We start from the raw sequence: 19422 nt of genomic DNA, 5'->3' as shown, positions 1-19422 counted from the left end.
TGTGCAAAGGAGAAAAGACAAGGCAGGGAAAAGAGCTTCACATTATCCTGCAGGCTAGACAGGGGTGGGATGGGACCCTCACTCACGGCAGGGCCCTGGGCCCAGCCCCCACGTCTCTGGTGGCCCTGCCTGGACAGAGCGAGGAAGGCCCCAGGCAGGGCTCCATGCGTGGCAGCACCTAGATCTTGTGCCCCATTAACCCAGGAGTGCGGGGAGGATCTGCCCGCTCAGTGCAGCCCGGCCGGCCCGAGGGTCAGAGCTCTGTGTGCTATCAGGTGGGGGGGCGCCTACATGCAGCACCTGTCCCCACTGGCCACCAGGGCAGAGACCTAACTGCTCACCCCCTCAGTGTCATTGGCCCCTGCACTGCCCCCCACGGGCTTGAGCATAAAGCCCAGCCCGGTCCCCCCCCCCCCCCCCGCCAGAGCATGGCAGAGCCCTGCTGCCCAGCGGGGCCCAGCAAGGAAGCTGCTGCCTCTCCCTGGCACAGCAAAGCAGGTGACTGAGAGATTTTGTCTTCGTCACAAGCTCCTGGGCCAGGACTGAGCCTCTGGGGAGCAGAGGAGAGGGGGCCTCCCACCAGAGCAGTTGGGGGGACGGGAAGACGCCCTGGCACAGGGACACGGCCCTTCGGTACAAGGAGCACAGCACGGAGAGAGCAGCCCAGCCCCGCTTCACTGCCCTGCCTGCATGCTCTGCGGCCTAGAGCCCTGCTCTGCCTGGGCACCACCCATGGGAGGGGGCAGCTCTCCCGCTGCAGCCGAGGGAGGGAGGAGAGAAGAAGGGGGGCCACCAAACCGCTCCTGTGTCCTCATGCTTCCAGCCCACTTCCCAGCAGAGACCCCCCAAGAAACAGCAGCATGGTTCCCACCTGGGATCCCACAGAGTAGAGGGTGGGGAGGGATGGATGCATCCCAGGGGCTCAGTCTAGGGCCAGCCGGGCCCCAGATCCATGCTCCCTCTCACCAGCGATTGGGGAAGGGTTGAGGGGAGTCTCTGGGGCCAGGCTCCTCGGCAATCGCCCAGGGCAGGAATTCTCCCGTGAGACGGCTGGGCCTGGCCTGGGTCAGGCAGGATGCTGGGGCCATTCCTGAGTACAGCGAGGGTGCAGGGGCTGGGTTGGTTTCGGCTCAGCTAGGTGGGGCCCAGGAGGGTCTTTGGGAGCCAGGCCCAGCTCCAGTCAGAGCTGGGAGAGGAGCTGCCCCAACCAGGGCTCTGCAGCAAGAGGCAGGTGCCAGGCCCAGGCTCTGGGCAGGGTTTGCTGGGCCAGGGTGTAGAGATTCCTGCAGAGGCCTCAGAAGATCAAACCCTTCTGCTGCTCCCGTTACACCCAGCAGGGATCCGGTGCTGGACAAAGCTGTGCCCACGGGCAGCTCCATCCTGGGTGGTGGCCGCAGCTGAAGTTCTGCTCCTCCAAAGGAAGGCAGCGCCCAGCTGCTGGGACAAGCCTACTTGGATAAGATCTGTTCCTGCTGCCCACCACCCATCCTACCAAGGGTCGAGCCAGGCAGGAAAGGCTTGCAGGCACTGACAGCCCCTCCTGGTTGTGGTGCAGCCTGTGCCCAATGGACATGACAGCCCTGGACAACTGAGGGGCCCCAGTGCTTTTGCAGCAGGCTGGGCCACGCTCTCGAGACGGAGTTCAGGCTGGTGAGCAAAGCCGGGGGGATCCCAGCTGAAGGCAGCTGCGAAAGCCGATTTTCATGAGGCACAGAGTAGAGCTGCAGTTGCTTCAACAGCAAATGTCTGTGTCCCTCGCAGAGCCTTTGGCTCCCCCGGGCCTGGCGCCATTGGGAAGCTGGCCTCCGAGGGGGCCTGAACAGAGGCAGCTAGGACTGGGGGCGGGGCAGGGCAGGCAGATTTAAGCAGTGGGCCTAGAGCTGGGTTATTGTGCTCGTACTGGGTCCAGCTGCAGCAGGGAGGTTGGGGGGGGGGGGGGGGCGGAGACTGACATGGCCCTCCTTGAGTCCCAGGGAGGGGAGCGACTGGCTCCTGAGGTAGGAGGCAGGTTCACATTTTCCTTGTGCTGGGAGGCACCAGCCCCTGCTGGGCACTTGGTGGCTATGCCAGGTAAGGCAGGGGCACGGTACAGACTACATTGTATCTGGGCACGGCTCCTGGCAGCCCTCCAGGGAGCAGCTATGACAGGACGCACCAGGGGATGGATGCCGGGGGCCAGTAAGTGGGGTTTGATCACAGCCCTACCCCATCACCTTACTATTCGCACCACGCCATAGCCCAGCTGTAAACAGCCCCACCCCTGTGGCATATTACTCCCAGCCCCACAACAGCACCACTCGTGTGGGACCCCCAGCGAGGGGCTTGGCCTCCCCTCGCTGTTTGGCTGGTCTGGTCTGCCCCATGAAGTGGGGGGAGGCGGAAGATCTCCATCACTGCACATTTTCAGGGAAAAAATTCCCACTCCCCAAATGCTACAGAGAGTCCATCTGAGGAGGGACCCACAGGATCTGCAGACCCGGCAGCCACGTGGCCTCTTTGGCTCTAGCTGCGGTGGGCGACCCTGGGGGTCTCGGGCCACCCCATTAGGTGGGCGAATAGCGCTCTATGGTCCGGTCGCCATGAAGCAGTGGGCCTGGACCCAGCATCTCGGCTGCCTTCTCCTGGCTCAGCCCCAGGTGCTCGGCTGTGAACCGGGCCAGTGGGTACAGGCTCTCCAGGCCCTTGGGGTCGCTGAGGAAGTGTGAGGTGTGCGACAGCAGCTCGGCCGCTTTCTCCTGCTTGAGGCCCAGCTGGTCGGCCGTGAGCCGCGCCATGGCGAAGACGCTCTCAGGGAAGTCCAGCTTGGCCTTGCCGTCGGGCCCGGCCACGTGCATCTTCATGTGGCTGATGAGGTTGCGCTGCTGGGCAAACTTGCCGCCGCACACCTGGCACTCATAGGGCTTCTCGCCCGAGTGGATGCGCATGTGCTCAGTGAGCCGGTACTGCCGGGTGAAGCGCATGCCGCAGGCGTCGCAAGCGAAGGGCTTGAGGCCCAGGTGGCTGCGCATGTGCCGCGTCATGGTGCCGCGCTGCGTGAACTTCTTGCCGCAGATGGTGCAGGGGTAGGGCCGCGTGAGCCAGTGCGTCTTCTCGTGCTGCCGCAGCGTGGCCGGGTCCTTGTAGGCCTTGTCGCAGGAGGAGCAGCGGTAGGGACGGATGATGTCGCCCAGGCTCTGGCCACCTTTGTCCAGGAAGGGACCGGCCTGCTCCGAGGCTGCCTTGTGGTACAGCTCCTCCTCGGTGTGGGCCTCCACGTGGGCGTTGAGCTGCTCCGAGCTGGGGAAGCCCTTGCCGCACGGGATGCACACGTACAGGTTGTCCCCCAGGCTCTCGGGCTCGTAGGCCAGGTGGCTGCAGTAGGGGCCCAGGGTGCCCCCGGGGGATGGGCCCTCGCTGCTGCCCGTGTCCTCGCTGGTGCTGTTGTCGTTCTCCATCTCGTTGCTCTCGATGCTGGGGTAGCGGGACTGCAGGGGCGACTCGGCCTTCTCCTCCCGCTCAGGCTCTTTCTCCGCCTCACACTCCTCCAGGTAGCTGCCCGGGGGCTCGTGCTTCATCCAGCGGTACAGGAAGTCGCGGCCCTCGGCCCGGGCAAGGGACTCGGCACAGGGCGGGCTGCCACGGAAGCGCTCCGCGGGGTGAATCACGCCTTCGCCCACCTGGGGAGGGTCTTTGTAGGCGGAGCTGTGGTTGGCCAGCAGGGAAGCGCTGCCCGGGGGGCTGTCGTGCCTGGGGGGCAGCAAGGGCTCCCTGCTGTCCCCCGGGTGGAGTCTGTCTGTGGGCAGCAGCTGGGAGGAAGGGCTGGTGGGGCTCTTTTTGGAGAGGTCCAGGCCGCAGGGGGGGGAGCAGTGCCTCTCGGGTGGGCATAGCCCAGGCTGGTGCAGGGCGGTGCCCTGGGAGGCAGAGGCATAGAGCTCCCCGCACTGGGTGCTGTGGGGCTCGCCAGGCTGCATGTCCACAGGCCGGGGGGCAGCCGAGTAGCAGGTCTGGATGACGGGGGTGGCGGCCCGCAGCCCCCTGGCCATCTTGCCGTAGGGGCTGTAGCTGCCTCGCAGGTGGCAGTACTTGCCCGTCCGCTTCAGCTTCTTCTTGCACAAAGCCACCAGGGCCGGCACCTGCAGGTAGCTGGCGGCCGCCAGCACGGCGCCCAGGCCCTGCTCTCCCGGCTCGCACTCGCCCAGGCGGCCGGTGTAGATGAAGTCCAGCACCAGGCGGAAGACGCCCGGGCTCACCATCTCGTGGTCCAGGTTGAGCAGGTTGTCGTGCACCACCAGCGACTTCAGGTAGACGCTGCTGGCCGCCAGGATGTTCTTGTGCGCGCGGAACAGCGCGTTCTGCACCACGATGATCACGTCGCACAGGAAGCCCTTGGCCCGCTGCGTGTTGAGTTGCAGGAGCAGCTGTCTGGAGTGGCTCGGCATCTCCATGGCCTCCAGCATGGGGCTCCCCCCGCCACCTGCAAGACACACACGGTGAGGGGCGCCAGGCTGGCGGCCGGCCCGGCCGGGTCCAGCGCGCGGCCTAATTTAGGCAAAACATCCCCGCCCCGCTGCCCGCTGCGCAAGGGCCTTGGAATGCAGCGGCGGGCGCTGCCCGGGGAGGGAGCCGGGCCCCGCCGTCCGACCTGCCGCCCCCCGGGGAGCCCCCAGCCGGAGCAGCGGGGACCTCGGGCCGCCGGCCCCACACGCGCCTGCCCCCAGGGCCCAGCGAGGCGGCAGGAGGCCGGTTCCCAGCGCCAGGACCTGCGCCGAGTCGGCGGCCGCCCCAGCTAGCGCCCGGCCTCGCTGCGCCCTTCGCGGCTCCCCGCCGGCTGCTGGGTCTAGGCTGCGGGTGGGAGCCGAGGCAGTTGCGCTCTCGGAGCTGCGCCACTTAGACGGGGCGAGGGCGCCGCGCCGCCGGCCGCAGCGGGAAGCCCCAGCCCCGGCCCCGGGATGCGGAGCTGCCAGGGCCCAGCCGCTACCTGGGGCGGAGCGGGCGAGTCCTGCCGGGGAGCCGGGGCTGCGCCGCCTCCTCTGCGCACTGCCTGCTGCGCTGCCTTGTGCCACCCCTTATATCGGGGCTTCTCTGCGCGGCCGGGCGGGGGAGGGGAGGGGGCAAAGCCCCTGCCGGCGCTGGGAGAAGGTGACATCACTCCCTCCGCTTCCAGCGCCGCCTGCGAGCCCAGCCCCACCTGAGCGGGGGCGGAGGGGCCAGGCCACCTGCGGCTCCCCGGCCGGGCCACCTCTGCCCCCATCCTGCCCCCTCCCGCCTTAGGCGCAGCCGCTGCTGCCTGCGGCCGCCGGCCCCTCCCCAGCGCCCGGGGGAAGCTCCGCTCCGCTTCTGATCCCAAACTCGACGAGCGGGGCCCGGGCTCCAGGGGTGCTTGGGGGGCCCGGAGCCCCTCGTCTTCCGGCCCTGCTTTCTCCTGCCTCCCTGGCGCGCCCCAATTCTAGCCGCCACCGGCGATTTTCGCACCAGGAGGCCCCAAAGCCAGCGAAGGGGCCGGGCCGGGCTTCCCCGACTCGCCCTGCCCGGGCTGGCTTGCTGGGGAGAACAAGCGGCCCCCAGAGGAGCGGGGCCCCTTTCCCCGGGCCCAGGCCGGGACAGGCCGCACTGCGCGGGGCCACTCGAGAGAGCCAGGGCAAGGGAGGGGAAGTCGCTGCTGGCCGGTCGGCCTGGCCTGGGCAGGGATGGCCGGAGCCCTAGACACGGGCCGGGTCCGCAGCGAGCGGGGCCCGGCTGGCGCACTTGCTGTGGCGGAGAGAGCGAGGGGGCGGCTCCCCTGGGAGGCGAAGGAGCTGTGGGTGCGCCAGGGCCAACTGGGCTCGGGCAGTGCGAGCCCGAGGGCGGGCGGGGAAGGGCCGGGCTGGAGCCGGGGGAGCCAAACTTCGCCATTTTACAGCATCCTTGGGCAGAGGCGCTGGACGGATGTTTCATGGGGCGCTGAGAGCCACGAAACCCTCTGCACGATGGAAACCACTTCAAATGCAGCAACCCCGCAGCCCTGGGTCCAGCCCCTCTGTCCTTGGGCCTGCAGCGGAGCCGGGGAGGAGGCAAAGGGGCTGGAGAAGAGAGACCGGCCTAGGGGCCAGTCCCCGCCCGCTGGCAGCCCCGGCCCGACTCGGCCCCGGCGGGACCCGCTGTCTGCCCGCGGGGATCGGTCCCCTCCTGCAGACCCGCGTGGGGAAGTCCCAGGCCAGCTCTGCTGGTCGTCAGCGTTACTCCCGTCCATGGGCTTGTCGGGGAGCCGCGAGCACCGAGGGCAGGGCCCGGCCCCCACCTGGGCGAGAACCTCTGGGGGACCTGCCGGCTCTGGGGTCAGGGACACGCAGGGGCCCAGCGCTGGCTCCGCGGGACCTCGCCCTCAGCTCCCCTCCCGGGCTCTGGCTGCGGCGCCTGCAGGGCGCTGGAACAATGTGGATAGCGGGGTGCTGAGAGCCAGGGAACCAAACTGTAACCCTGCTTCTGATGGAGCCACTTCAAGCCGGGGGGTGGCAACACCCCCAGCACCCGACTTCCCGCACCTCCGGCCGCTTTGCCACCCCCCGCAGGGACCGACCCTTCCTCCTCTGCTCTCGGAGCCAGGCGCCCCGCGAGCGGCCCGACCCCAGGGCTGCGCTCCCGGTTCCCTGTAAAGCGCCCGCTGCCTCGGGCGGCCGCGGCTCAGCCCCCGGCGCCCCCTGCCCGGCTTTATGCGGTCGCATCCCGGGAGGGACCCAGCTGTGCCCCGGGCCGCCCCTTCCCCGGTTCTGTGCTGCACTGCAGGATGAGTGGGGGCCCCGGCCAGGTGAGCGCCCGCCCTGCTCCCAGGGGCACGGGCAGAAGCCCCCGGCACAGGCTCCCTCCTGCCCCGGCCCGGCCCGGCCCGCGGTACCTGGGGGCTCCGTCGCTTCCGCCAGCCAGCCGAGGTCTCTGCGGACTCTCATGTCCCCCGAGCAGCGGCCTCAGCCCCTGGGTCCCCGCCGTGCGCTCCCCGCCGCCAGCCGGCGCCTCCGGCCCATGCCAGCTCCACGGGCTGTGCTGCCAAGGCGCTGCCTCCCTCGGCGCTCGCTGCGCCCTGCGTGCCAGGCCCGGCGGCCGCTCCGGGGCGCAGCGCAGGAGACAGCATGTGCCGCCGGCGCACGGCTAGGCGCAAAGGTAAAGCCCGGGCTGCGAACTCCCACTGACCCCGGCCTGAACTCCGCTCAAAAGCGCCAGCGCCTGTTAAAGGGATAGCAGCTGATTTCCTCCTCCCCTCGGCTCCCCGGGCGGGGCCGGGCGAGCGGGCCCCAGCAGCAGGGGGAGGAGCGGGGTCCGGGACGGCTCCCCACGGAGCTGTCCCGGGGACCCCTGCCCGCGGCGGGAAGGAAAAGCCCCGCGCGTCTCCGGGACCGACCTGCCCGGATCCCGCCTCCTGAGCGTCCGCCCGGCGCGGAAATTTAACCCGCTTCGTCTGCCTGCGGGGTGGGGGGCGGCCCCGGGCCGCTGGGCTGGGAGGGGCCCGTTGGGAAGGTGAAAGTATCAGCGCCAGGTCCGCGCAGGGCTCCCCGGCGGCCCCTTCCCCTCCGGCCCCGACTCCCGCAGAGGGAGAGCGCCCAAGCGAGCCCCGGAGCCCGGCTCCCGTCCCGGATGCCTGGGTGAGTCTATCGGGGGCCGGGGAGCGGCGCGTTCCCCCCAGTTTCCTGCTCCCGCCGCGGGGCACTTCCAGCTGCGGATAAACGGCGCTAGTCCCGCACAGGATGGGCCCGAAGGGCGCCGGGGAGAGGGTCCTGCGGGGGGATGGTGACGGGAACGGGGCTGGGCTCCCCCTTTAGTCTCGGATGTGGCTCCCGGCGGTCTATCGCTCTGGGGACCCGCCCCCCCCGACTGCTGGCTGCTCCCCGTGGCCGGGTGCTGGCTTTACTCCATCCCTGCCCTTTGGCTCCGGGGTGACTCTCTGGTCGTTTGCTTCACCTGGTGCCCAAGAGGCTGGGCAGAGCCTGGGCCCCGCCCCTTAGCTGGGGTTGTGTTGCTTTGTTAAGATGTTTTCTTAATAAGATTTTCCTACCAAATGCTTCTCTGGACTGCCTCGTTCTGTTCTGTTCGCAGTTGGGGTGGGAATCAGGGCTCAGGGCTTGCAGCCCGAGCTGGGCCCGGCCGCAGCTCCTGCCCTGGGAAACGCTGCCGAGTTTGGGGTGGAATGGAGCTGGGCCCCCTTTCCCAGACGGGCCAGGAGGCTCCCCAGAGAGGCCCGCAAGGGACCATTGTGCCCAGCCAGCCTGCCCTCCTGCACAGCCCAGAGCATCTGCCCCCGCGTCCTGCAGCCAGCCCAGAATTCCTGCTGGCACCACAGCGGTGAATAGTCCATTACACACACACCCTTCTCCCACAGGGGAGCCTGTCCCCCCTCCAGTGCTGTACTCCACCATGCAGCAGAAACACCCACCACAGCCCTGGCTTCGAGTCCCAGGGCTGCCCTTTACCGCAGCACCTCTGCCCCTAAGGGACCCTTGCTGGTGCCCCAGGATGGGCCTGGAGTCAGGGGGAAAATTCCCCCAGGCTGCACGCCTTAGAGCAGCGACTAGCCCCAGAGCTACGTCCCTCGTCATCCTCAACCCTCCCCAGGCTGGGCCAGCACCTGACTGCCCACTCCCCCGTCTGACCCTAAGGAGCGGAGTTTGCCAGCCCCAGGCCGGGCCCACCCAGACCAAAAGAAGGAGCCGAGACCTCACGTGTTAACTTCACTTTATTGCTCATTTGGTCTTGAGTATAGAAAAGGATGGGACAAAATGCCCGTGTACAAATCAGAAGAATATACAAACTGGGCGGGGGCAGGGAGACCTGGATCCAGGCACTGGATACGTCCCCTCCCCCCGCGCTTTGGTCGCAGCTGCTGCAGCTTTGTCCCTGATGGCTGCAAGGGTGCAGGGCAGCCGGGGCCGGACTCTGGCCTGCGATTCCTGGCCCTAGACAAGCCCTTCGGTGCCCGGGGAGCCCCTCGGTGCCCAAGTTCCTGCGCAGCTGGAAAGGGGACGCAGGGTCAGTGTCCTGAGTCTCTGCTAGCCAGAGGCACCTGAGCTGGGCATGGACATTTGGCACTGGGAGCAGTTGGACCCAAAGCCCCTTGGAGGAGCAGCCGGTCAGGCTAAAGGCACAGTTGGTTGGAGGCCAGGAGCAGGCACTGTGGGGTGGCCACCTCGGCCTGGTGTGCAAAGGAGAAAAGACAAGGCAGGGAAAAGAGCTTCACATTATCCTGCAGGCCAGACGGGGGTGGTATGGGACCCCGCCCTGGGTCACTCACGGCAGGGCCCTGGGCCCAGCCTCCACGTCTCTGGTGGCCCTGCCTGGACAGAGCAAGGAAGGCCCCAGGCAGGGCTCCGAGCAGCCCTGATCTTGGGCAGCACCTAGATCTTGTGCCCCATTAACCCAGGAGTGCGGGGAGGATCTGCCCGCTCAGTGCAGCCCGGCCGGCCTGAGGGTCAGAGCTCTGTGTGCTATCAGGTGGGGGGGCGCCTGCATGCAGCACCTGTCCCCATTGGCCACCAGGGCAGAGACCTAACCGCTCACCCCCTCAGTGTCATTGGCCCCTGCACTGCCCCCCACGGGCTTGAGCATAAAGCCCAGCCCCCCCCGCCAGAGCATGGCAGAGCCCTGCTGCCCAGCGGAGCCCAGCAAGGCAGCTGCTGCCTCTCCCTGGCACAGCGAAGCAGGTGACTGAGAGATTTTGTCTTCGTCACAAGCTCCTGGGCCAGGACTGAGCCTCCGGGGAGCAGAGGAGAGGGGGCCTCCCACCAGAGCTGTTGGGGGGACGGGAAGACGCCCTGGCACAGGGACACGGCCCTTCGGTACAAGGAGCACAGCATGGAGAGAGCAGCCCAGCCCCGCTTCACTGCCCTGCCTGCATGCTCTGCGGCCTAGAGCCCTGCTCTGCCTGGGCACCGCCGAGGGAGGGAGGAGAGAAGAGGGGGGGCCCACCAAACTGCTCCTGTGTCCTCATGCTTCCAGCCCACTTCCCAGCAGAGACCCCCTGAGAAACAGCAGCATGGTTCCCACCTGGGATCCCACAGAGTAGAGGGTGGGGAGGGATGGATGCATCCCAGAGGCTCAGTCTAGGGCCAGCCGGGCCCCAGATCCATGCTCCCTCCCACCAGCGATTGGGGACGGGGAGTCTCTGGGGCCAGGCTCCTCGGCAATCGCCCAGGGCAGGAATTCTTCCGTGAGGCAGCTGGGCCTGGCCTGGGTGAGGCAGGATGCTGGGGCCATCCCTGAGTACAACAAGGGTGCAGGGGCTGGGTTGGTTTTGGCTCAGCTAGGTGGGGCCCAGGAGGGTCTTTGGGAGCCAGGCCCAGCTCCAGTCAGAGCTGGGAGAGGAGCTGCCCCAACCAGGGCTCTGCAGCAAGAGGGAGGCGCCAGGCCCAGGCTCTGGGCAGGGTTTGCTGGGCCAGGGTGTAGAGATTCCTGCAGAGGCCTCAGAAGATCAAACCCTTCTGCTGCTCCCGTTACACCAGGTTGAGAGTGAGCAGCTGGAGAGAGCTGCTGCCCAGTGCCCTTTGCCAGGGGCTCACCCCACCCCCTCTTTGGCGCTTTTGGCTTTTCCCCATTGGATGGAGGCTGGAGGAAGCATTCGGCCACTGCACATTTTCAGGGAGAAAAGTTACCACTCCCCAAATGCTACAGAGAGTCCATCTGGGGAGGGGGCGGTGGGCTCTGGAGACCCATGGCCACGTGGGCTCTTTGGCTGTGGCTGGAATGGGCAGCCCTGGGATGCCCCATTAGGTGGGGGAATAGCACTCTATGCTCCGGCCACCTTCGCTGTGCAGGTGTGAGGCTGGACCCAGCATCTCGGCCGCCTTCTCCTGGCTCAGCCCCAGGTGCTCGGCTGTGAACCGGGCCAGCGGGTACAGGCTCTCCAGGCCCTTGGGGTCGCTGAGGAAGTGTGAGGTGTGCGACAGCAGCTCGGCCGCTTTCTCCTGCTTGAGGCCCAGCTGGTCGGCCGTGAGCCGCGCCATGGCGAAGACGCTCTCAGGGAAGTCCAGCTTGGCCTTGCCGTCGGGCCCGGCCACGTGCATCTTCATGTGGCTGATGAGGTTGCGCTGCTGGGCGAACTTGCCGCCGCACACCTGGCACTCATAGGGCTTCTCGCCCGAGTGGATGCGCATGTGCTCGGTGAGCCGGTACTGCCGGGTGAAGCGCATGCCGCAGGCGTCGCAAGCGAAGGGCTTGAGGCCCAGGTGGCTGCGCATGTGCCGCGTCATGGTGCCGCGCTGCGTGAACTTCTTGCCGCAGATGGTGCAGGGGTAGGGCCGCGTGAGCCAGTGCGTCTTCTCGTGCTGCCGCAGCGTGGCCGGGTCCTTGTAGGCCTTGTCGCAGGAGGAGCAGCGGTAGGGACGGATGATGTCGCCCAGGCTCTGGCCACCTTTGTCCAGGAAGGGACCGGCCTGCTCCGAGGCTGCCTTGTGGTACAGCTCCTCCTCGGTGTGGGCCTCCACGTGGGCGTTGAGCTGCTCCGAGCTGGGGAAGCCCTTGCCGCACGGGATGCACACGTACAGGTTGTCCCCCAGGCTCTCGGGCTCGTAGGCCAGGTGGCTGCAGTAGGGGCCCAGGGTGCCCCCGGGGGATGGGCCCTCGCTGCTGCCCGTGTCCTCGCTGGTGCTGTTGTCGTTCTCCATCTCGTTGCTCTCGATGCTGGGGTAGCGGGACTGCAGGGGCGACTCGGCCTTCTCCTCCCGCTCAGGCTCTTTCTCCGCCTCACACTCCTCCAGGTAGCTGCCCGGGGGCTCGTGCTTCATCCAGCGGTACAGGAAGTCGCGGCCCTCGGCCCGGGCAAGGGACTCGGCACAGGGCGGGCTGCCACGGAAGCGCTCCGCGGGGTGAATCACGCCTTCGCCCACCTGGGGAGGGTCTTTGTAGGCGGAGCTGTGGTTGGCCAGCAGGGAAGCGCTGCCCGGGGGGCTGTCGTGCCTGGGGGGCAGCAAGGGCTCCCTGCTGTCCCCCGGGTGGAGTCTGTCTGTGGGCAGCTGGGAGGAAGGGCTGGTGGGGCTCTTTTTGGAGAGGTCCAGGCCGCAGGGGGGGGAGCAGTGCCTCTCGGGTGGGCACAGCCCAGGCTGGTGCAGGGCGGTGCCCTGGGAGGCAGAGGCATAGAGCTCCCCGCACTGGGTGCTGTGGGGCTCGCCAGGCTGCATGTCCACAGGCCGGGGGGCAGCCGAGTAGCAGGTCTGGATGACGGGGGTGGCGGCCCGCAGCCCCCTGGCCATCTTGCCGTAGGGGCTGTAGCCGCCTCGCAGGTGGCAGTACTTGCCCGTCCGCTTCAGCTTCTTCTTGCACAAAGCCACCAGGGCCGGCACCTGCAGGTAGCTGGCGGCCGCCAGCACGGCGCCCAGGCCCTGCTCGCCCGGCTCGCACTCGCCCAGGCGGCCGGTGTAGATGAAGTCCAGCACCAGGCGGAAGACGCCCGGGCTCACCATCTCGTGGTCCAGGTTGAGCAGGTTGTCGTGCACCACCAGCGACTTCAGGTAGACGCTGCTGGCCGCCAGGATGTTCTTGTGCGCGCGGAACAGCGCGTTCTGCACCACGATGATCACGTCGCACAGGAAGCCCTTGGCCCGCTGCGTGTTGAGTTGCAGGAGCAGCTGTCTGGAGTGGCTCGGCATCTCCATGGCCTCCAGCATGGGGCTCCCCCCGCCACCTGCAAGACACACACGGTGAGGGGCGCCTGGCTGGCGGCCGGCCCGGCCGGGTCCAGCGCGCGGCCTAATTTAGGCAAAACATCCCCGCCCCGCTGCCCGCTGCCCGCTGCGCAAGGGCCTTGGAATGCAGCGGCGGGCGCTGCCCGGGGAGGGAGCCGGGCCCCGCCGTCCGACCTGCCGCCCCCCGGGGAGCCCCCAGCCGGAGCAGCGGGGACCTCGGGCCGCCGGCCCCACACGCGCCTGCCCCCAGGGCCCAGCGAGGCGGCAGGAGGCCGGTTCCCAGCGCCAGGACCTGCGCCCAGTCGGCGGCCGCCCCAGCTAGCGCCCGGCCTCGCTGCGTCCTTCGCGGCTCCCCGCCGGCTGCTGGGTCTAGGCTGCGGGTGGGAGCCGAGGCAGTTGCGCTCTCGGAGCTGCGCCACTTAGACGGGGCGAGGGCGCCGCGCCGCCGGCCGCAGCGGGAAGCCCCAGCCCCGGCCCCGGGATGCGGAGCTGCCAGGGCCCAGCCGCTACCTGGGGCGGAGCGGGCGAGTCCTGCCGGGGAGCCGGGGCTGCGCCGCCTCCTCTGCGCACTGCCTGCTGCGCTGCCTTGTGCCACCCCTTATATCGGGGCTTCTCTGCGCGGCCGGGCGGGGGAGGGGAGGGGGCAAAGCCCCTGCCGGCGCTGGGAGAAGGTGACATCACTCCCTCCGCTTCCAGCGCCGCCTGCGAGCCCAGCCCCACCTGAGCGGGGGCGGAGGGGCCAGGCCACCTGCGGCTCCCCGGCCGGGCCACCTCTGCCCCCATCCTGCCCCCTCCCGCCTTAGGCGCAGCCGCTGCTGCCTGCGGCCGCCGGCCCCTCCCCAGCGCCCGGGGGAAGCTCCGCTCCGCTTCTGATCCCAAACTCGACGAGCGGGGCCCGGGCTCCAGGGGTGCTTGGGGGGCCCGGAGCCCCTCGTCTTCCGGCCCTGCTTTCTCCTGCCTCCCTGGCGCGCCCCAATTCTAGCCGCCACCGGCGATTTTCGCACCAGGAGGCCCCAAAGCCAGCGAAGGGGCCGGGCCGGGCTTCCCCGACTCGCCCTGCCCGGGCTGGCTTGCTGGGGAGAACAAGCGGCCCCCAGAGGAGCGGGGCCCCTTTCCCCGGGCCCAGGCCGGGACAGGCCGCACTGCGCGGGGCCACTCGAGAGAGCCAGGGCAAGGGAGGGGAAGTCGCTGCTGGCCGGGTCGGCCTGGCCTGGGCCGGGATGGCCGGAGCCCTAGACACGGGCCGGGTCCGCAGCGAGCGGGGCCCGGCTGGCGCACTTGCTGTGGCGGGGAGAGCGAGGGGGCGGCTCCCCTGGGAGGCGAAGGAGCTGTGGGTGCGCCAGGGCCAACTGGGCTCGGGCAGTGCGAGCCCGAGGGCGGGCGGGGAAGGGCCGGGCTGGAGCCGGGGGAGCCAAACTTCGCCATTTTACAGCATCCTTGGGCAGAGGCGCTGGACGGATGTTTCATGGGGCGCTGAGAGCCACGAAACCCTCTGCACGATGGAAACCACTTCAAATGCAGCAACCCCGCAGCCCTGGGTCCAGCCCCTCTGTCCTTGGGCCTGCAGCGGAGCCGGGGAGGAGGCAAAGGGGCTGGAGAAGAGAGACCGGCCTAGGGGCCAGTCCCCGCCCGCTGGCAGCCCCGGCCCGACTCGGCCCCGGCGGGACCCGCTGTCTGCCCGCGGGGATCGGTCCCCTCCTGCAGACCCGCGTGGGGAAGTCCCAGGCCAGCTCTGCTGGTCGCCAGCGGGACTCCCGTCCATGGGCTTGTCGGGGAGCCGCGAGCACCGAGGGCAGGGCCCGGCCCCCACCTGGGCGAGAACCTCTGGGGGACCTGCCGGCTCTGGGGTCAGGGACACGCAGGGGCCCAGCGCTGGCTCCGCGGGACCTCGCCCTCAGCTCCCCTCCCGGGCTCTGGCTGCGGCGCCTGCAGGGCGCTGGAACAATGTGGATAGCGGGGTGCTGAGAGCCAGGGAACCAAACTGTAACCCTGCTTCTGATGGAGCCACTTCAAGCCGGGGGGTGGCAACACCCCCAGCACCCGACTTCCCGCACCTCCGGCCGCTTTGCCACCCCCCGCAGGGACCGACCCTTCCTCCTCTGCTCTCGGAGCCAGGCGCCCCGCGAGCGGCCCGACCCCAGGGCTGCGCTCCCGGTTCCCTGTAAAGCGCCCGCTGCCTCGGGCGGCCGCGGCTCAGCCCCCGGCGCCCCCTGCCCGGCTTTATGCGGTCGCATCCCGGGAGGGACCCAGCCGTGCCCCGGGCCGCCCCTTCCCCGGTTCCGTGCTGCACTGCAGGATGAGTGGGGGCCCCGGCCAGGTGAGCGCCCGCCCTGCTCCCAGGGGCACGGGCAGAAGCCCCCGGCACAGGCTCCCTCCTGCCCCGGCCCGGCCCGGCCCGCGGTACCTGGGGGCTCCGTCGCTTCCGCCAGCCAGCCGAGGTCTCTGCGGACTCTCATGTCCCCCGAGCAGCGGCCTCAGCCCCTGGGTCCCCGCCGTGCGCTCCCCGCCGCCAGCCGGCGCCTCCGGCCCATGCCAGCTCCACGGGCTGTGCTGCCAAGGCGCTGCCTCCCTCGGCGCTCGCTGCGCCCTGCGTGCCAGGCCCGGCGGCCGCTCCGGGGCGCAGCGCAGGAGACAGCATGTGCCGCCGGCGCACGGCTAGGCGCAAAGGTAAAGCCCGGGCTGCGAACTCCCACTGACCCCGGCCTGAACTCCGCTCAAAAGCGCCAGCGCCTGTTAAAGGGATAGCAGCTGATTTCCTCCTCCCCTCGGCTCCCCGGGCGGGGCCGGGCGAGCGGGCCCCAGCAGCAGGGGGAGGAGCGGGGTCCGGGACGGCTCCCCACGGAGCTGTCCCGGGGACCCCTGCCCGCGGCGGGAAGGAAAAGCCCCGCGCGTCTCCGGGACCGACCTGCCCGGATCCCGCCTCCTGAGCGTCCGCCCGGCGCGGAAATTTAACCCGCTTCGTCTGCCTGCGGGGTGGGGGGCGGCCCCGGGCCGCTGGGCTGGGAGGGGCCCGTTGGGAAGGTGAAAGTATCAGCGCCAGGTCCGCGCAGGGCTCCCCGGCGGCCCCTTCCCCTCCGGCCCCGACTCCCGCAGAGGGAGAGCGCCCAAGCGAGCCCCGGAGCCCGGCTCCCGTCCCGGATGCCTGGGTGAGTCTATCGGGGGCCGGGGAGCGGCGCGTTCCCCCCAGTTTCCTGCTCCCGCCGCGGGGCACTTCCAGCTGCGGATAAACGGCGCTAGTCCCGCACAGGATGGGCCCGAAGGGCGCCGGGGAGAGGGTCCTGCGGGGGGATGGTGACGGGAACGGGGCTGGGCTCCCCCTTTAGTCTCGGATGTGGCTCCCGGCGGTGTCGGGCTCCCGAGTCCCCCGCTGATGTCCCCGTCCGGGCCTGGGCCGGTCACCTGCCCCTGCGCTGTCCGGGAGTCGGCGGCTCTCCGGCTCAGCAGCCCCCGCACCTACCTTGGGCTCATCTCTTAGGCCAGGTGCAGCGGTTCTCCTGCCGGGCGCTCGCTCGCCTCTCGGCCGGGCCCCGGCTGGCGGTAGCGCCGGTCCCTGCTGCCATCTAGCGTCCCTCGCCCCGCTCATCCGCGGTGCCAGGCGGCTCCTCCCCACGCAGGTGCGCGGCCCTGGCACCCTGGGGGGACAAGGGTCGCTGTCAGCACAGGGGGCTCCGTAGGGCCCGGCAGCTCCCGGCCCGGGGTCGGTTTCCCCTCCGGGGCGAGGGAGTTCTGTGCTTCGCCGGGGTGCAGGCGGGTCTCGGCTCGCCAGCTGCCCACTACGGGGAGGATCTGGCTGGGCCGGGTGCTCCTGGGCTCAGGCGGGGCAGGACAGGGGCTCTGCGGGCGGGACGAGGGAAGCCGGGGCCTCGGGGAGCGGGAAGGCCGCTGGTGCAGGGCTGGAGACCCGGAGCCAGACCTGGGGCGCCGCGGGTCTGGAGCCCTCGGGGAGAGCCAGGCCCGGTCCCGCTCAGTCCCCAGCCCCCGTGCGCAACGACCCCAGCCCAGCCACGCGGCCCCTCCGGGCTAGGGGCGGGCGGGGCCTCCTCACAGCCTGGGCAAGGGAAGCCACTGGCCTGTGGGCAGCGGGAGCGCCCGCCGGGCGGATGGGGCGCGCCTGCGGCCTTCCCTCGTACGGACAGTCCCCGGCCTGGGCGCGGAGTGGGCACAGCGGAGCCGGGGGGACCCCTCGGCGCGGGCGGGGCCGGCTGGCGGCAGAGCGCTGTGCGCATCGGGCACCGGTTAGTGGGGGGGGGGATTGAAAATGAAAGTTGTTTTTTGGGGGGCCACCACGTGACTTACATTGGCCAATCGATCTTGGGAATGCGACACCCAAATATGGCAATTGAAGGAAGGAAAAGCGTCCCTGAGTGCTGGGACCCAGCAGGGGAAAGGCGGGTAAAGACCGCGCGGGCCCGGGGGTGCGCTCCTGGTTTGGCTTTGCGGGAAAGTTCGGAGGAAAATCCCCGGCCCAGCGCCCCCCACCCAGCGCCCCCCAATCTCCCGATCCAAGTCCCTGCATCCCAGCTCCCCCCAATCTCCCGTCCCAGCTCCCCCCAGTCCAGCTCCCCCACCCCCATCCAGCTCCCCTCAACTCCTCGATGCAGCTTCCCCACTTCATCCCTGCTCCCCCCAATCCCCCGTCCCAGCTCCCTCCATCCCTGCTCCCCTCAGTCCAGCTCCCTCCAATCCCCGTCGCAGCTCCCTCCATCCCTGCTCCCCCAATCCCCCGTCCCAGCTCCCTCCATCCCTGCTCCCCCCATCCCAGCTCCCCCAATCCCCCGTCCCATCTCCCTCCATCCCTGCTCCCCCCATCCCAGCTCCCCCAATCCCCCGTCCCAGCTCCCTTCATCCCTGCTCCCCCCATCCCAGCCCCCCCCCCAATCTCCTGGATCCTGCTCCCCAAAGGACCTTGTTTCTTTCTTTCTTCCTTTTTTTGTTTAATGTCTTTGTCTCAATGGAAAATCCTTCCCTTGGGAAAATGTTCCCACCTTTGCCTCCCCGGGATCCGCGTCCCCACTGCGAGTCCCCGGCAGACTGGCAGAAGGGGACGGGGTCCAGGGCAAGGTGACAGATGCAGCAGTTCTTGGTGCAGACCTTGGCTGTCAGGGAGCAAAGGGCCACGGGCCCCTCACGAGCCCCATCTGGCCCCATGTGCGGGAACCAGGGTAACTAGTGGGACTCAGACTCCTGTGCCCCACATGGCTGGAGACCACACACACCGGGGCAGGGATAGTAACCATGCCAACGAAGGGGGTCGCCCAGGCTGGGAGGTGGCCCCCAGCTATGAGCAGCTCAGCAGATGCTGGCATTGCAGAACACACTGCACTATGGGTGCCAATGCCTGCATGGCCTCCAGACACTCCTCCCCCTCCCCCCCAGGTACCCTGGGGCAACTGCCCAGATTTTCCCAGCATGCACCGGCAGGCCCAGCTGGGTGGCTGGTAGGTGTGACACACTATGTGGCTGACACATCGCCTGTTGTGAAATAAACAAGCTGTTGTGCAGCCCAGCTCAGCGCTGTTTGCATGGAGCTGGCCGAGGGTGTCATGAGCCAGTTGTGCTTGTGGCATAGACAGGCCCACAGTGACAAATGGCCATGGACACTCCCCCTATTCGGAGCCCAGTCCAACAGCAGATGAGACATAGAGTTTGTGGGCCCAGGGCAGAGTGAGTGCAGGAGAGTCCAGAGAGGGTCAGAGCTCCTGTCACACTTTCCTCTGGCCCCTTTGCATGGGAGTGAAAACTGCTCCCTTCCACTTAGACCCAGGCCCATGTAGCAGCATGTGACACTCAGGCATTTACACTTCACCTTTGCATTTGGCTCACTACTTGGCAGGGGGTCTAAGCTGGTTTAATTCACTTACATGCAGAAGGTCTGGAAGAGACGAGAGGAGCTAGAAAAGCAGCCATTGGGGGTGGGGGGAGACACTGTGTATGTGGCCACCACAACTTCCATGTGGCAGAGGAATGTGACAGAGGCATGCCCAGGCTGCCATATTACACCTGTGTCTGCCCAGCTCCTTGCCAGGTCAGCAAGGTGTTTGCTGGAAGCAGTGAAGTCGCTGTTTGTGATGGTGATTGGCAGAGGTTTCCATGGTGTCCTTTAGGAGAGGTGTAAACGGTAGAATATTACAGCTGGCCGGATGAAGCATCACCCATCATGGGATGGGCCTCATGTAACTCAATCAAGAGTGAGAACAAGCAACATCTTTGAGCCCAGATGGGCCCTGTGTCAGGATACTGGAGCATCAACAAAAGCAGAAGAACCCTACCCCGACACAAGACACTATCACCTTCACGTCTCTGCAGAGTCCCTGTCCCAGGCTAGAGTCCCCCACCCTGTAAGTTCAGCCTGTGTTCTTTGTTTCCAGGGATGGACATTGACATTTAGCTGTGTTAAAACGTGCATTGTTTGTTTGCAGCCAGCTTACCAAATGATCCTGATCACTTTGTCCTCTTCATTACTTATCACGCTCCCAATCTTTGGGTCATCTGCAGACTTGATCGGTGATGATTTTCTTTTCTGCCAGGTCATTGATAAAAATGGTAATTAGTGTAAGTCCTAGAAACGATTCCTGTGATACCCCAGTAGAAACTCACCTAATCAATGATGATTCCCTGTTTACAGTTACATTTTGAGACCTATCAGTCAGCCAGTTTTTAATCCATTTAATGTGTGCCATGTTAATTTTATATCTTTCTAGTTTTGTATCCAACATGTCGTGTGGTGCCAAGTCATATGGGGTATAGAAGTCTAAGTATATTACATCAATACTGTTATCTTTATCAACCAAATTTGTAATCT

General features: G+C 67.9%; 2 protein-coding genes across 5 annotated transcripts; both read right to left on the bottom strand.

Moving 5' to 3' along the window:
- Nucleotides 1–401: 401 nt before the first annotated feature.
- On the bottom strand, nt 402–7309 carry LOC128825804 (hypermethylated in cancer 1 protein-like). Of its 2 annotated transcripts, none has more exons than XM_054008601.1 (2): nt 6851–7309; nt 402–4453 (listed from the first exon to the last, which is right to left on the bottom strand). In XM_054008601.1, exons 1-2 carry the CDS (start codon nt 6900–6902, stop codon nt 2544–2546), a joined length of 1962 nt encoding a protein of 653 aa, XP_053864576.1. In that variant the 5' UTR covers nt 6903–7309; the 3' UTR covers nt 402–2543. The 2 variants fall into 2 exon arrangements, with proteins under 2 accessions (XP_053864576.1, XP_053864577.1); XM_054008602.1 differs by lacking the exon at nt 6851–7309 and adding an exon at nt 4958–4998.
- Nucleotides 7310–8662: 1353 nt separating this feature from the next.
- Nucleotides 8663–16781, bottom strand: LOC128825808 (hypermethylated in cancer 1 protein-like). 3 transcript variants are annotated; one of them, XM_054008607.1, is made up of 2 exons: nt 16078–16781; nt 8663–12619 (listed from the first exon to the last, which is right to left on the bottom strand). In XM_054008607.1, exon 2 carries the CDS (start codon nt 12600–12602, stop codon nt 10707–10709), a length of 1896 nt encoding a protein of 631 aa, XP_053864582.1. In that variant the 5' UTR covers nt 12603–12619; nt 16078–16781; the 3' UTR covers nt 8663–10706. The 3 variants fall into 3 exon arrangements, with proteins under 3 accessions (XP_053864582.1, XP_053864581.1, XP_053864583.1); XM_054008606.1 differs by lacking the exon at nt 16078–16781 and adding an exon at nt 15025–15480; XM_054008608.1 differs by lacking the exon at nt 16078–16781 and adding an exon at nt 13131–13171.
- Between the last annotated feature and the right edge of the window lie 2641 nt (nt 16782–19422).

The sequence above is a fragment of the Malaclemys terrapin genome, chromosome 18 (assembly GCF_027887155.1).
Source record: "Malaclemys terrapin pileata isolate rMalTer1 chromosome 18, rMalTer1.hap1, whole genome shotgun sequence".
NCBI classification, from domain to species: domain Eukaryota; kingdom Metazoa; phylum Chordata; order Testudines; family Emydidae; genus Malaclemys; species Malaclemys terrapin.
This window is presented reverse-complemented; position numbering and strand designations above follow the sequence as displayed.

Coding starts and splice junctions, on each gene's coding strand:
- LOC128825808 (XM_054008606.1), bottom strand. CDS start 15,076: ATGAGAGTCCGCAGAGACCTCGGCTGGCTGGCGGAAGCGACGGAGCCC. Junction 12,620..15,024: donor GGAAGCGACGGAGCCCCCAG/GTACCGCGGGCC, acceptor TGTGTCTTGCAG/GTGGCGGGGGGAGCCCCATG.
- LOC128825804 (XM_054008601.1), bottom strand. CDS start 6,902: ATGAGAGTCCGCAGAGACCTCGGCTGGCTGGCGGAAGCGACGGAGCCC. Junction 4,454..6,850: donor GGAAGCGACGGAGCCCCCAG/GTACCGCGGGCC, acceptor TGTGTCTTGCAG/GTGGCGGGGGGAGCCCCATG.